Below are 14346 nucleotides of genomic sequence, written 5' to 3'. Positions count from 1 at the left end.
ACCTCATATCTATTACTGTTTTTTTTTTTTTTTGCGGGGTTGGGGGGGACTTGCCAAAGGGGCAGGATTACTATTCACTGAATTGTGTTTGAGTTTTCTTGGAGTTTTAATGTAAAACCTATTTCCAGGGCAAATTTTGTCATTTTACATTTATTAGGGGAAAAAAAACCTGGCATGAAAAAAAACAAAGTATTACCTTTTACAAATTCAGTGTTTTTTAAAAAAACATAAACCACAAGAGCATTTAAAAAAAAACTGTACCCTCGAATGCTTCTTTAAAAGTAACAATATTTAAAACAAAGTCTTAGATAATTAACTCATTTCAAATTGTTTTCATTCAGGTTATGCTTGAGCTTCCAAATATGGAAAACTGGCCCTTACCCAGGTCAACGTTAAAATGAATGCCTGGCCCTTACCCAGGTCAATGTTAAAATGAATGCATTTTAGTATTTTGAAGATGAAATTGGTAGACCTATACCTTGTTTTTTGATTCAATATCAGCACCGTATAAGAGCAGTGCTTTCGCCATTAATTTATCTTCATTGTAGATAGCATAGTGTAGAGCAGTATTTCCATACTCATCTGGAATATTTGGATCAGTGCCATGTTCCAGCAACATTAATGCACATTCATCTTCTTGGCATTGTACAGCCTGTCAGTATTAGACCAAAAATAAATTATAAGTCCTGAGAATTAAAACTAACATTCCACAGCTTTCACCAACTAGTTCCATTTAAATGAGAAAACTCATTTTTATGCTATGTATTGAAATCAAAGCCATCTCATACTGATATAGTTGACTACTGCATACCTTGATCAGAGCTGTCCTCTTTTTGTTGTCAAGGATATCAAGTTGACATCGTCTGTCCAGCAGGAGTTTTACTATTTCTGAATTCCCATTGGCAGAGGCCAGATGTAGAGCAGTCCTATGAGAGTGAGAAGACTTTTTAGGAAATTGTAGTGCACGATCTACAGCTACATCAATGATTCATGCAATAGCAAACACAGAATAGCCTGCTATTACTCTGCCTTCAAAACAAACTTAATTTCCCTTTGAAGAAAGCACACTACTTATTACCTCATGACTCACTGTATGAATGAAAGAGCAGCCTATTTGAATAGGAAGAGCAGAGCCCTTGAATGGCATTCAACGTGGGCTGGAATCCTACTTGAAGCTCTGATGCTTCCCAGCTGTTGCTTACCTTTTTTGGCTCTCAATTTCCTCATCAATAAAATGGGAATGAAAAGAGTCGATTTCTCCGAGGAAACCACAGTAATGCTTAAATAAGACTCTACACGAAAGATATAGAATAGTTCCTAACACAAATAACAGCTCAGTAATTGTAAGATATTATAATTTTTACTAATACCACTAAAGACAACATTTGAATTCAGTGAGATGATACAATTATACCTACACTTTCAGGTATGTTTTAAAGATTACAGGTAACGATGTATTTTAGTGATTCTAAGATGATCATTGTCTCTATGTTTCACCATTTCTCACACTGAAATACCACTTATAATTCATGATTTACTATAACTATAATTGGCAGCATTTAAATAATTCTCTTATTGAGACATACAATAATGGGGCATCATACAATCCCTGGTGCCTTACATTAAGTAGAATATGTTACAATATAACACGTCTGGGGCGGTTCCAGTCAGTTGACTAGCATTTAGATAAATTTTAGTTCTTAAAAGAAGTATGGAATAAGAGGGCTGAGGTGAAAACACAAACAAATTTCTAAAATAATCTATTTCTTTAGTTTTCAAAAACTTTACGCCAAAGAAAGCTTGAAATTCAAATGAATGGCATGGGCTCATTTTTATCAGTACTTAGATTTGGCCGGGCGCGGTGGCTCAAGCCTGTAATCCCAGCAATTTGGGAGGCCGAGACGGGCGGATCACGAGGTCAGGAGATCGAGAGACCATCCCGGCTAACACGGTGAAACCCCGTCTCTACTAAAAAATACAAAAAAAAAAAAAAAAAAAAAAAAAAAAAAAAAAAAAAAACTAGCCAGGCGAGGTGGCGGGCGCCTGTAGTTCCAGCTACTCGGGAGGCTGAGGCAGGAGAATGGTGTAAACCCGGGAGGCGGAGCTTGCAGTGAGCTGAGATCCGGCCACTGCACTCCAGCCTGGGTGACAGAGCAAGACTCCGTCTCAAAAAAAAAAAAAAAACAAAAAAACTTAGATTTATACAATGTATGTACATTAGATATTTCCAATCATTCATATTAGGATTTAAGACTGTTATAATTCTTCTCCTTTTAAAATGAATTTATGAAACTATTTGTGGAGCTTTTTTTCAACGTTTACTTTCAGGGGTACAGGTGCAGGATGTGCAGGTTTGTTACATAGGTAAAAACGTGTCAAGGGGGTTGGTTGTACAAATTATTTCATTACCCAGGTGTTAAGCCCAGTACCCATTAGTTCTATTTGCTGCTTCTTTCCCTCCTCCCACCTCCACCCTCTGATAGGCCCCAGTGTGTGTCGCTTCCCTCTAGGTGTCCGTGCGTTCTCATCATTTAGCTCCCACCTATAAGTGAGACCGTGCGGTATTTGGTTTTCTGTTCCTGTGTTAGTTTGCTAAGGATAATGGCCTTCAACACCATCCATGTCCCTGCAAAGGACATGCTCTCGTTCTTTCTTTTATGACTGCATAGTATTCCATGCTGTTTGTGTACCACATTTTAGTTCTTTAAAGTACTAAAACAGTCTTTACTCAAGACTTATACATTTTCAGAAGGGTAGTTGAGGGTTATCTTTTACTATTGTCTACCTTCAGAAATGCTTTTGTTTGAAAGGAGGGAAGAAAAGTTTCAATTGAGATTACCTCCTAATGCCCCAATTTTAAATCTCTCAACTTGCTCAGGCCCAGCAGGTAAATATGAAGTTTTCAAAGACGGAAGGATCCTGAGAGATGGTAGAATATGCCTTCCACATAATAGGTGTCTGGCTTATGTTTGATGACTAAACGGATTGAAAGAATGCATAAACACAGCTTGGGAGTTCAATATTTTTAAAGAATGCTCCTGTTGAGTAGAGCAATACATTTACAATAGTAATGGTCATTTATGTTTGCTATTTTAGTTTTCATGAATATATAAATAAAATAAAATAATTAATTCATACCTTTTACACATGTTTATATATATAATGAAAAGATAATTTTATAATAAAATGTATATACAATAAAATCTACAGGAACAGGTAAACAGAAACCCTCTACTTCTCAACAGGGTAAAAGTTCACAGAAGATAGCTATCCACAGGAATAAAAATAAATAATAAAATGTGAGAAATTATTTGTATCTATGCAAGTAACATATTTCTTCTCTTCCCAAGGATTATTTCATTACTAGTGAAATTTAACTAAAACTTTTCAGATATTCATTGCAGAAATCACAGATAAGAGAAAGGGAAGAACTTCACTTACAAATCCCCAGAAATAAGTTTGATTATGTTTTCTACATGTTTTCAGGTAACACAAGAGCAGATTCTGTTTGTGTATGTGTATAACAAACTGATTTTTTCCTCACTTCATATAGCAAAGCACATCTTTGCACAACATATCTCTGTATCTACTGATACCTTCAATGGTTACATATTATTCCATCCTATGGATGCACTGAAACTTTTTCATAAAATCTTTATGTGAGCTCTTCTCAATACACTGCTATTTTAAGCAATACTAAGAAAAACCTATGTCTCTATTTCATACAGATATTTCAGTATAATAGAGTTGATAGGTAAAAGGCATACACATTTTTAACATGTGGTTCTTATCATCGAAGTGTGTTAGAAAAGTTGCAGCAGCTTAAACTTTCAGCAACTACATAAGTACCACTGTTCTTCACCCTCACACACTTTGTGGATAGAAGACAGTATTTCATTCCTTTATTTATTTATTTTTATTATTAATTAATTAATTTATTTTTGAGATGAAGTCTCATTCCATGATCCAGGCTGGAGTGTAGTGGTGCAATCTCAGTTCACTGCAACCTCCACCTCCCTGGTTCAAGCAATTCTCCTGCCTCAGCCTCCTGAGTAGCTGGGATTACAGGTGCATGCCACCATGACTGGCTAATTTTTTGTATTTTTTAGTAGAGATGGGGTTTCACCATGCTGGCCAGGCTAGTCTTAAATTCTTGACCTCGTTATCCACCTGCCTTGGCCTCCCAAAGTGCTGGAATTACAGGCGTGAGACACCGCAGCCAACCTTTCATTCCTCTTCTAACTTAAATAGAAAACAGTATTTCATTCCTCTTCTAACTTATATTCCTTCTCTTGCCAGGAACACTACATTTTCCTATGTGCACAGGTCACTGGTAGATATGCAAAAAAGTACCTTGCCCAATCTTAAATTGAGCTTATTTTATTATATCTGCATATATATGCTTGGTTCAGTGGCTCAGGCTTGTAATCTCAGCACTTTGGGAGGCTGAGGCGGGTGGATCACAAGGATAGGAGTTCAAGACCAACCTGGCCAAGATGGTGAAATCCTGCCTCTATTGAAAATACAAAAAATTAGCCAGGTGTGGTGGCGGGCACCTGTAATCCTAGCTACTCAATAGGCTGAGGCAGAGAATTGCTCGAACCCGGGAGGCGGAGGTTGTAGTGAGCTGATATTGCGCCACTGAACTCCAGCCTGGGCAACAGAGTGAGATTTTGTCCCAGAAAAATAAATAAATAAATAAATAGTTGCATATATAAATAGGCTTTTGTGTTTTCTTCTGGTACTTTTCTCCTTTTGTATATTTAAAAATTTTAATCTATACTCCAGGAACTTACTTTTGTGACATAAAAATCTAGCTAGTTTTCTCCAAACAGCATGCATTTCATTTATTAATGATTAATCTTGCTTTATCAATATGAAACATCACCATTATCAAGTGCTAAATTCTTACATATATTTGGGTATTTCCGGATTTCTTATTCTGTTCTATTCATTGATATTTTTTCAGTTGTTAGTAAACAATTTGTGGAAATAGCACATCACATTTTGATATCTGGAAAAGCAAGTCTTTTTCCATTCTGTTACTAAAAATTAACTTATTACAGCAATAAAATACAGGATGTGCAGTGTAAAAATGCTAAAACTTTGCTATTTTTATTTGGCTTACGTAAAAGTGATAAACACAGAAAAAGCTCACATCTTAAGAAAAACGAATCTTCCTATTCAAGGACACAAACCATCTTCCCATTTCAGTTTCCTTGTAAGGTTCCTCAGTAAAGGACATATTTACATAGGGTACATTGATATCAAATCCATATTGGATTTTATTTGAAAAATATTTAGCCCAGAAGTTGATATATTATGGGACTTAGTTCTCAATATACACCTTTCTATAATGTATAGAACATTGTTTTAAAATGTGTACATTAAAAATAATCTGCTGCATCGACTTGATTTTGCGAGTTAAATCACTTTCATACAGTCTATTAGTGCTCTATAAGGGAAATTATAATCGGATAGGAAATCAGCTAAAGTTTTGTTTCTGCGTTGTTGTTCATAAAGGGCCTGTGCCCTGACCTCTCTGAGGTTTCCACACCCAGGGTGGTGTGGGGCCTGCGGAGGAACAGAAAGCCAGGACCCCGATCCCGCCAGGAGGGTATGTCCCCATCATCCCCCCACGTCCCACCTCCTCCCAGCTCAGGCCGGGTTACCTCTTTTGTTTGTCCGTCTTGTTCACGTCAGTGTCCCTGAGCATGACGATGAGATCCTTTCTGGGGACTTTACCCCACCAGGCAGCTCTGTGGAGCTTGTCCAGATCTTCTCCACGGACGTGGTACCTGGGCTCCATGAAGGCGCTGTCGTCGTAGTCTTCCCAAGCTTCCACGTTGCTCTCCCCGCGCCCCTTGCAGCTGGGGACGTGGTACCTGGGCTCCATGAAGGCGCTGTCGTCGTAGTCTTCCCAAGCTTCCACGTTGCTCTCCCCGTCCCCCTTGCAGTGGGGGAAGCCGTGGCAGCACCACTTGGCCATCTTGCTCCTGTGCGTCTTCATAGCAGAGTCCTCCTGGTCTCCAGAAGGGCCCACAATGCTCTCGCCACTCCCCCTGCAGCAGGGGAAGCAGTGGGAGCACCACTTAGCCATCTTGCTCCTGTGCGTCTTCATAGCGGAGTCATCCTGGTCTCCAGAAGTGCCCACGTTGCTCTTGCCGCTCCCCCTGCAGAAGGGGAAGCAGTGGTGGCACCACTTGCCCATCTTGCTCCTGAGACCAAATGGCTTCTTCACAGCTGAGGCAGCAGGTATTGAAGAAACCTCAGCCACCATCTGCTTTGAACAGCCAGGGGAGGCCGGTAGTCGCGAGCACATCGCCTCTACCAACCAGTTTCACCAACTAGCAGGAAATTCTGGGTTTCCGATCTGTTTGAAGAGAAAGGTCAATCCCAGCCCAAACTTGCCAACCCCAGCAGGGGAGCCCAGCCCACCCCACCCGGGAAAACCCACACCCAGCCGGGGAAAGCCCACGCCCACCCGGGGTGATCCCACGCCCCCCCCCCCAGGAAGGGCCAACCCCCGCCCCGCCCCGCCCAAAGGAAACACCCAACCCAGCCAAGGGAATGCCAAGCCCAGCAGCGAAAAGGTCAAGCCCAGCAAAGGAACGCGATGGAGGAAAGGTCAATCCAAGCGAGAAACACCGGGCAAAGCGATTAAGGCCGAGCCAAGCGAGGAACGCCAAGCCAAGCCAGGAACGCAGAGCCAGGCCTAGCCGTTACAGGCAAGCCAAGCCGTTATGCGCGTGCGCATGCGGTGTGCGCGCCTCAGGCGGCTCATTGCACGTGGCACAGACAGTGGCCAATGTGTGCAACCTGCGCACAAGTCTTGGTGCCACGAATATCAGTGACAGCCTTGCGTTCCCAGCAAATTTCGTGGGAACTGGCCGAGCCTTCAGGCTATGGAGGAGAGGCCTCTGGTTGGAAAAAGCCTCTTGAAGCAGGACAGGGGCTAGAGCGCCTGGAACTGGAGGATGCTGACAGGCTCCTCTGAGGAAAGCCCGCAAGACACTCGTGGCAGTGCTGTTGCCGGTGGCCACCGCTGCCGCTCAGAGCTCGGGCTTCTTTCTTATATTTGTTTTGGTTTTATTTTGCTACTATTTTCTACTTTCTTGATGTGATAGCTGAAATTTTATTTGAGAAATTTCTACTTTTCCGTCATACACATTTAGTGAAACACATTTTCTGCCAGCACTGGCTTTACCTGTGTTGAATCAAGTGTGATATGTCGTATTTTTATTCAGTTTAATATATTTAATAGTTTCCCTTGAGACTTTTCCCTTAGGAGTGTGCTTGCTGTTTAGCGCTATTCACAATAGCAAAGACATGGAATCAATCCAAATGTCCATCAATGATAGACTGGATGAAGAAAATGTGGTACACATACAACATGGAATACTATGCAGCCATAAAAAAAGAATGAGATCATGTCCTTTGCAGGGACATGGATGGAACAGGAAGCCATTATCCTCAGGAAACTAATGCAGAAACAGAAAGCGAAACACCGTTCTCACTTATAAGTAGGACCTGAACAATGAGAACACATGGACACAGGGAAGGAAACAACACACAATGGGGCCCCTGGATGGGGGCGGGAGAGGGAGAGCATCAGGAAAAATAGTTAATGCATGCTGGGTTTAATGCCAAGGCAATGGGTTGATATGTATAGCAAACCACCATGGCACAAATTTACCTGTGTAACAAACCTGCACATCCTGCACATGCACCCCAGAACTTAAAATAAAATAAATAAAAATGTAAAAAAGAAAAAACCAACAAAACTGTGTGCTGTTTATCTTTCAAGTATTTAAGATTTTGCTGTTATCTTACTTTTTTATTTTGAATTGGATGCCATTTTGGCTGGAGGATACATTCTACATGATTTCAGTTCTTTTAAAACTCTAATGTTTGTTAAAATGCAGGACACAGACCATCTTGGTTTATGTTCTGTGGGTACCTAAATGTTCTGCTGTATTCTGATGCTAGGGGGTGGAGGAGCAGGGGTTTTTGTTGTTTCATTTTGTTTTGTTTTTTTGAGGCAGAGTCTCGCTCATTTTGCCCAGGGTGGAATGCAATGGCCTGATCTCGGCTCACTGTAACCTTCGCCTCCCGGGTTCAAGCGATTCTCCTGCCTCAACCTCCCCAGTAGCTGGGATTACAAGCACCCGCCACCACACCCGGCTAATTCTAGTATTTTTATTTTTTTATTTTTAATTTTTTTTTTTTGAGATGGAGTCATGCTCTGTCGCCCAGGCTGGAGTGCAGTGGCCGGATCTCAGCTCACTGCAAGCTCCGCCTCCCGGGTACACGCCATTCTCCCGGCTAGTTTTTTGTATTTTTTAGTAGAGACAGGGTTTCACCGTGTTAGCCAGGATGGTCTCGATCTCCTGACCTCATGATCTGCCCGTCTCGGCCTCCCAAAGTGCTGGGATTACAGGCTTGAGCCACCGTGCCCGGCCAATTCTAGTATTTTTAGTAGAGGCAGGGTTTTGCCATATTGGCCAGGCTGGTCTCCAACTCCTGACCTCAGGTGATCCACCCGCCTTGGCCTCCCAAAGTGGTGGGATTACAGGCATGAGCCTCTGCACCCACCCAACGGTGGAGTACTTTATAAATGCCAGTGAGCGGCAGCCACCAACATCAGTAGCTGCTGACGCTGCTAGCGGCTTGGGCGGACAGCGGCCAGAGCCGGGACCCAGGCTTCCTGCCACCTGTGCGTGCGGCTCACACCTGGAAGCTGTCCTCCCACAGCCTACACGGGGGGGGGGGGGGGGGGGGGGCGGGGGGCACCGCAAAGCTGGTATTCATGTTTGAAGGAAGGAAAAAAATCGAACAAGTAATCCAGCACTGTTCTTTCCAGATCCATCCCGCTGGCCCTCTTGTTTCCCACGTTTTTGAAAACTGGCCACTCTGACCTCAGATCCCTAAATCGCAGCCACTGAGACCTGGCTCTCAGAAGCCAAAGCCCTGGCACTTTCCAGGCTGAGCAGGAGGAGGTGAAGGCAGGCTGGAGGCTGGTCCAGGACAGCTGAGGGCTGACCATGGGGGGTTGTGCAGAGGCCACCACTGGGGCCGCTACACGTGACATGGGATTTGGGCCATTGGGTAGAAGGCATGGAGATGGGGCACTGCCGGCGGAGCCACGGAGGAAAGAGAACACTCTCCAAATTGTCTTCCAGGGTTTCCGTGAGCATTTTATTAACTCAGAATCTGTCAGGAATAATACTAGGGAGTTACCTTTCCCTGAAGATGGCTCTTGTCAGAGTAGTGAGATAGGCGTGGGGGGGGGGGGCGGGGAGGAGGAAGAGGAATGTGAGGCTCAGTTTATACATATTAAGATCAGCAATGGTGTGCCGCTGGCAGGAGCAGAGCGAGCCTGGAGATTTGGGTGGCTGCAGTTGGTAAGTGGTTGCAATCCAGAGAGTGGGACTGAGGTCCTCCCTTGTCATGTTAGCATCCCGTTTCCTGGGCGTGGCTCTGACATCCTGCACGTGGTCATTTCACTCATGGAGGCTTTGTCTCTCTTCCATCACCCCAGACTCAGCTTCACACTCCAGGGCTGCACACCACCAGCCACCGTCATATTAACCCCTTCCCAGGTCAATGTGTCCCTCACCTGGAGCCCAATCTGCTGGACAGCCTGGGACCGTCCATTTTTGGAGTGGTGGGCAACCTGGTGACCATCGTGCTGCTGTGCAAGTCGCGCGAGGAGCAGAAGGAGACCGCCTTCTACACACTGGTATGCGGCTGGCCGCCACCGACCTGTTGTTCACTTTGCTGGTGAGCCAGGTGACCATCGCCACGTACATGAAGGGCAGGTGACCTGGGGCCAGCCCCGGTGCCAGTACAGCGTGTTCATCCTGCTGTTCTTCAGCCAGCCCGGCCTCAGCATCATCTGCACCCTGATATCTATACAGGTAATTTGTGTTCGACATTCTCAGAGGAGTTTCATAAGCTTTATGTTTTATCTGGGTTATAAACAGAGTCCTCAAATGCGTAAAAAAGAAATCATACCAGGATTGAATTCCAGCAGGAATAAGTTTATTTTACCTATTCAAAATTAAAATACTTTCGTTTTGTTTGATAATGTTTTTGTTAAAGATATGTTTTTGAAAAAAATTTAGGTAAATATTTAATAATGTCCCCTTTTCTATCCCAAGAAGTAATTTCATAGTTTATTTAAATTTTTTAACAAAAATGTAGCATAGATTTTTTAAAAAAATAATTGCATATTTTAACTCAATATATCCAAAATACTGTATCAACATATAATCAATGTAAAAATTACTAGAGATAGTTTGCATTCTTTTTTCATATGAAACCTTTGAAATCCATTGTGTATTTTACATTTTAGTATGTCTCAACTAACTAAAATGTGAAATTTTCATCGAGAATATCTGAACTGTATTTAGATTAATAAAAATTGCAGTTAAAAAGTTCAACACAGATTTAGTAGGGGGCGTGCAGCCAGCTTGCAAATCAGATCTCAGCTGAGCGGCCAGGCAGCCAAACCCTGAGGAGCGGCCTGCTGGCTCCGCAGTGCCCAGAAGTTGAGGATGTCCTACAAACCCATCACACCTGCCCCCAGCAGCACCCCCGGCTCCAGCACCCCTGGGCTGGGCACCCCGGTCCCTACAGGAAGCGTCCCGTCGCCGTCGGGCTCGGTGCCAGAAGCTGCTGTCCCTTTCAGACCGCTATTTAACGACTTTGGACCGCCTCCATCGGCTGCATGCAGGCCATGAAACCACCTGGCGCCCAGGGCTCCCAGAGCACCCACAGGGAACTGCTGTCGGTCACAGGGGAGATGGGCAAAGGGATCCGGACCACCTTTGCTGGCAGCAAGAGCACCACGGAGCACCTGAAGAGAGAGATCATCCATCCCTAGTCAGAGTGCCTGGCAGAGACAGGGCGGAACCCACGCACTTAACAGGAAGCTCCTAAGCCTCCGTGTCTGGACTTTTCCCGGCCACTCCAGAGCACCTGCTTCTCCCTGGCCCTCATCCCTAGCTGCACTAACCATCCTGGGCTTCCTGTCCTGTGTCCCTTGATGGTGCCCTCAGGAACCAAGGGGCGGCTCTCACTCCAGGTGGCAGCACTAACGATCCTCCCTTCCCCCCACCCCACTCTGCCAACGCAACAAGAGTTAGCAGCGAGGTCCCCGTGAGTCCCACCCATGACCTGCCCACAGTGTTGCCCACTGGAACATTCTGCGGCCCCCACCACTCAGCCCTTCCCAGCACTTCTCCCACGTGCCCCGAGCCTCCTTCTCCCTCAGCACGGGCTCAGGCCTCAGGTCTGACACTTCCCTGCCTTGTGTCTTTTGCTAAATATGACCTTTCTCCATTAATAAAAGATGATTTGGAGTTGCGCTCTCTAAAAAAAAGTTTAATATAAAAGAGAAATAAAGGGAAATTTAGCAAAGGAATATATAGATGAATATTTAAGTACTCAGAGATGACATTACTACCAGACATAATGAGATCATCAGATATTTCATTTACTTATGATTAATATGTTTGCATTTACCTTTTAATTTAATTTTATTTATGTATTTATTTTTATTATACTTTAAGTTCTAGGGTACATGTGCACAACGTGCAGGTTTGTTACATATGTTTACATGTGCCCTGTTGGTTTGCTGCACCTATTAACTCATCATTTACATTAAGTATTTCTCCCAAGGCTATCCCTCCTCCCGGCCCCCGACCCCATGACAGGCCGTGGTGTATGGTGTATCATGTTCCCTGCCCTGTGTCCAAGTGTTCTCATTGTTTAATTTCCACCTATGAGTGAGAACATGCTGTGTTTGGTTTTCTGACCTTGTGATAGTTTAAACAAACTAGGAGGTTCAGAAGTCACTTTATAAGAGAAATAATGAAAAATAAAGTATTACTGACATTGGTAACAGAATAAAAATTAGAGTTAGACAAAGTATTAACAAGCAAGCTTATTTATTTATGAGATGGGAAAATATTAAAAAGGATTTAATCATGTCTTGTCAACACGAAGAAAAAGTGTATTATATATAATTCCTTTGTTAACTTATTATTGTGTTTCCTTGTATAATTTTCACTTGGTTTTGTTGATTTTACTACTTGCTGCATTATTTCAAAAACTACATCTTCATCGACCATTTCAACCTTTGCTACGTGGGCAGAATTATAAAACCCAATTTCAAAATTTCAACTGAACATTGTCACCACTTTTCTTTGGGCTTTTAATAAAAAAAAATACCGAAGTAATTGTGTGTGTGCGTGTGTGTATTTTAGCATTATCATGAATCTAATAACAATAAAATCAAACAAAAGCAAATGGATAAGCAATATGTTGGACTAGCATCTCAAGTATGAAAATGGCATTGCAAACAGTGATATGATTTTTTTCAAAATGGTAAACTTTTTAAATTGTGATCTTATTTTAACCTAAAATCTTACTATCAGAAAATGCAGTGTATATTAAAATGTTCGGAAATGTTTTTATTCACATTTATTAAATGGTTGTACTCACTCAGATATCTACGAATTGGTTTTTCTCTTATGTAATTGTCTTATAGAATGTTCAAAAGTCATGCAGAATGTGAGATAATATTCTATTGAATAGGATAATTTTATCATTGCAAGACATCAAACATCCCTGTTTCCTGCCAAATAAATGTACAATAGCAATAAATGTAAAGATTTTTTTTTTAAAAAGGCACATTTTAGAGTTATAAAACAAGGATTTTAAAACTTGAATTGTTACAGTGAATATGTCTTAATGTTGGCTACAGTCACTTTAGATAAAAAGTTACCTCACATCTATTTTCAGTATTACTTAAAGGTGTTTATGTAATGGCAAAGGTTTTTTTTTGTTTTTTTGTTTTTTTGTTTTTGCCTAGAGGCGGGTATTTTGCCACATGGCTATTTATGGTAAGAAACTATATTTAAACACATGTACACATGTAAAAGCTGCCACTGTGGCTGTAAACTATTAAAAGTTATCAAGATTGAAAAATAAACAAGTACAAATATTTCTGTTTTTCTATGAAATGTCTTTACTCCAGTCCAAATTTAGACATTTAAAATGCTTGAAATAAAAGCAAGTTTTTCACATATTTAAGTTTAAATGGCCTTTGTCCTAGTTTTATTAGTGAAGCAGCAGACTGCATTTTTTTTCACTCTCATACAACCTCAAAACATGGACAGAAAGCTTTGATAAAACTTGTAGGGCATTATCTGATGAAACACATTAAATACTAAAGGAGAAATACAACCTCATTGTTTATAAAAGACGTATAAGAAGGACCCCTGCATACATATATCCATCAGTTTTGTATTTTCATGAAACATTTGCCTTAAACTGAGCTTCATAAAAGTACATGTTCTCCCACAAAGCCAAGGAAAGTAAGTTTGACACAAGGATCTGGACGTCTATGTGTGTGGCGTAATTACATTGAATACATTCCACAAGTAAGGCAGAAATGTATAGTAGAGTGTCCATTATGGAGGAGCACTCAGTACTTATTGAATAAAGTGCTTAAAAATTCTCATTGTTGACCTGGACAAAGAGCAGACGTGTTAAGTTTGCCGGTGACAGATATTAAAAGTGAAGATTGAAGGAAAAATGATGTATAGAAGAGAGATTTTACTTTCAAAGTGACATAAATAATTTGAAGAAATCAAGGGAAGTGACTTGCTTAAATATCCATATAGTAAATATTTATTGTGTGTTTACTGTAAGCAGTGGGAATTAAGCAGTGAAAAAAATACAAAGGAAAACACCAACAACGTCTCTTCTATCATGGAGTTTACATTCTAGCAGCAAGAGAAAGACCATAAACAAATACATATGTAGTACAACATGACTATGAATGGTATGGAGGAAAACATGAATAGTAAGGGGGATGTGGGGGCCTGGGGATTTATTTTGTGTAAGGATAGGCAAGAAAGGCCTCATTACCAAGTAATTTTACTCAATCGTTTATTCAATGTATTTATTTGCTGATTCCATAATACTTATTTACGTATTTATGCGTTTTTAATTTATTTTCTATTTTTAGAATCAGGGTGTCACTCTGTCACCCAGGCTGGAGTGCAGTGGTGTGAACATAGTTCACTGTAACCTTACTCCTGGGCTCAGGTGATCCTCCCATCTCAGCCACCCAAGTAGCTAGATCTACAGGCACCTGCCACCATGCTTCGCTAATTTAAAAAAAAAATTTTTTTTAGAGATGGGGTTGTGGTATGTTGGCCAGGCAGGTCTCAAACTCTTGGCCTCAAGCAATCCTCCTGCTTTGGCCTTTCGAAGCATTGGGATTATAGGCCTGGGCCAGTGTGCCTGGACCCATAATATTTACTTAGAGTA

At 41.8% G+C, this 14346-nt stretch overlaps 1 protein-coding gene and 1 pseudogene across 1 annotated transcript in view; one reads left to right on the top strand and one right to left on the bottom strand.

The window, feature by feature from the left end:
• The window catches only part of LOC139358635 (POTE ankyrin domain family member G-like), a 31229-nt gene extending 24807 nt beyond the window's left edge, over positions 1 to 6422 (bottom strand). Inside the window, exons 1-3 of the mRNA XM_071079851.1 lie at positions 5673 to 6422; positions 812 to 926; positions 479 to 652 (exon numbers count right to left, since the gene is read on the bottom strand). Of these exons, the coding sequence (XP_070935952.1) occupies positions 479 to 652; positions 812 to 926; positions 5673 to 6322 (939 nt within the window). The 5' untranslated portion in view covers positions 6323 to 6422. The remainder of the gene's footprint in view (positions 1 to 478; positions 653 to 811; positions 927 to 5672) is intronic.
• A 4137-nt stretch (positions 6423 to 10559) lies between these two features.
• On the top strand, positions 10560 to 11814 carry LOC139358632 (cyclin-dependent kinase 2-associated protein 2 pseudogene; annotated as a pseudogene).
• Positions 11815 to 14346: the final 2532 nt, after the last annotated feature.

This window comes from Macaca nemestrina, chromosome 15 (genome assembly GCF_043159975.1).
Source record: "Macaca nemestrina isolate mMacNem1 chromosome 15, mMacNem.hap1, whole genome shotgun sequence".
Lineage (NCBI taxonomy): Eukaryota > Metazoa > Chordata > Mammalia > Primates > Cercopithecidae > Macaca > Macaca nemestrina.
This window is presented reverse-complemented; position numbering and strand designations above follow the sequence as displayed.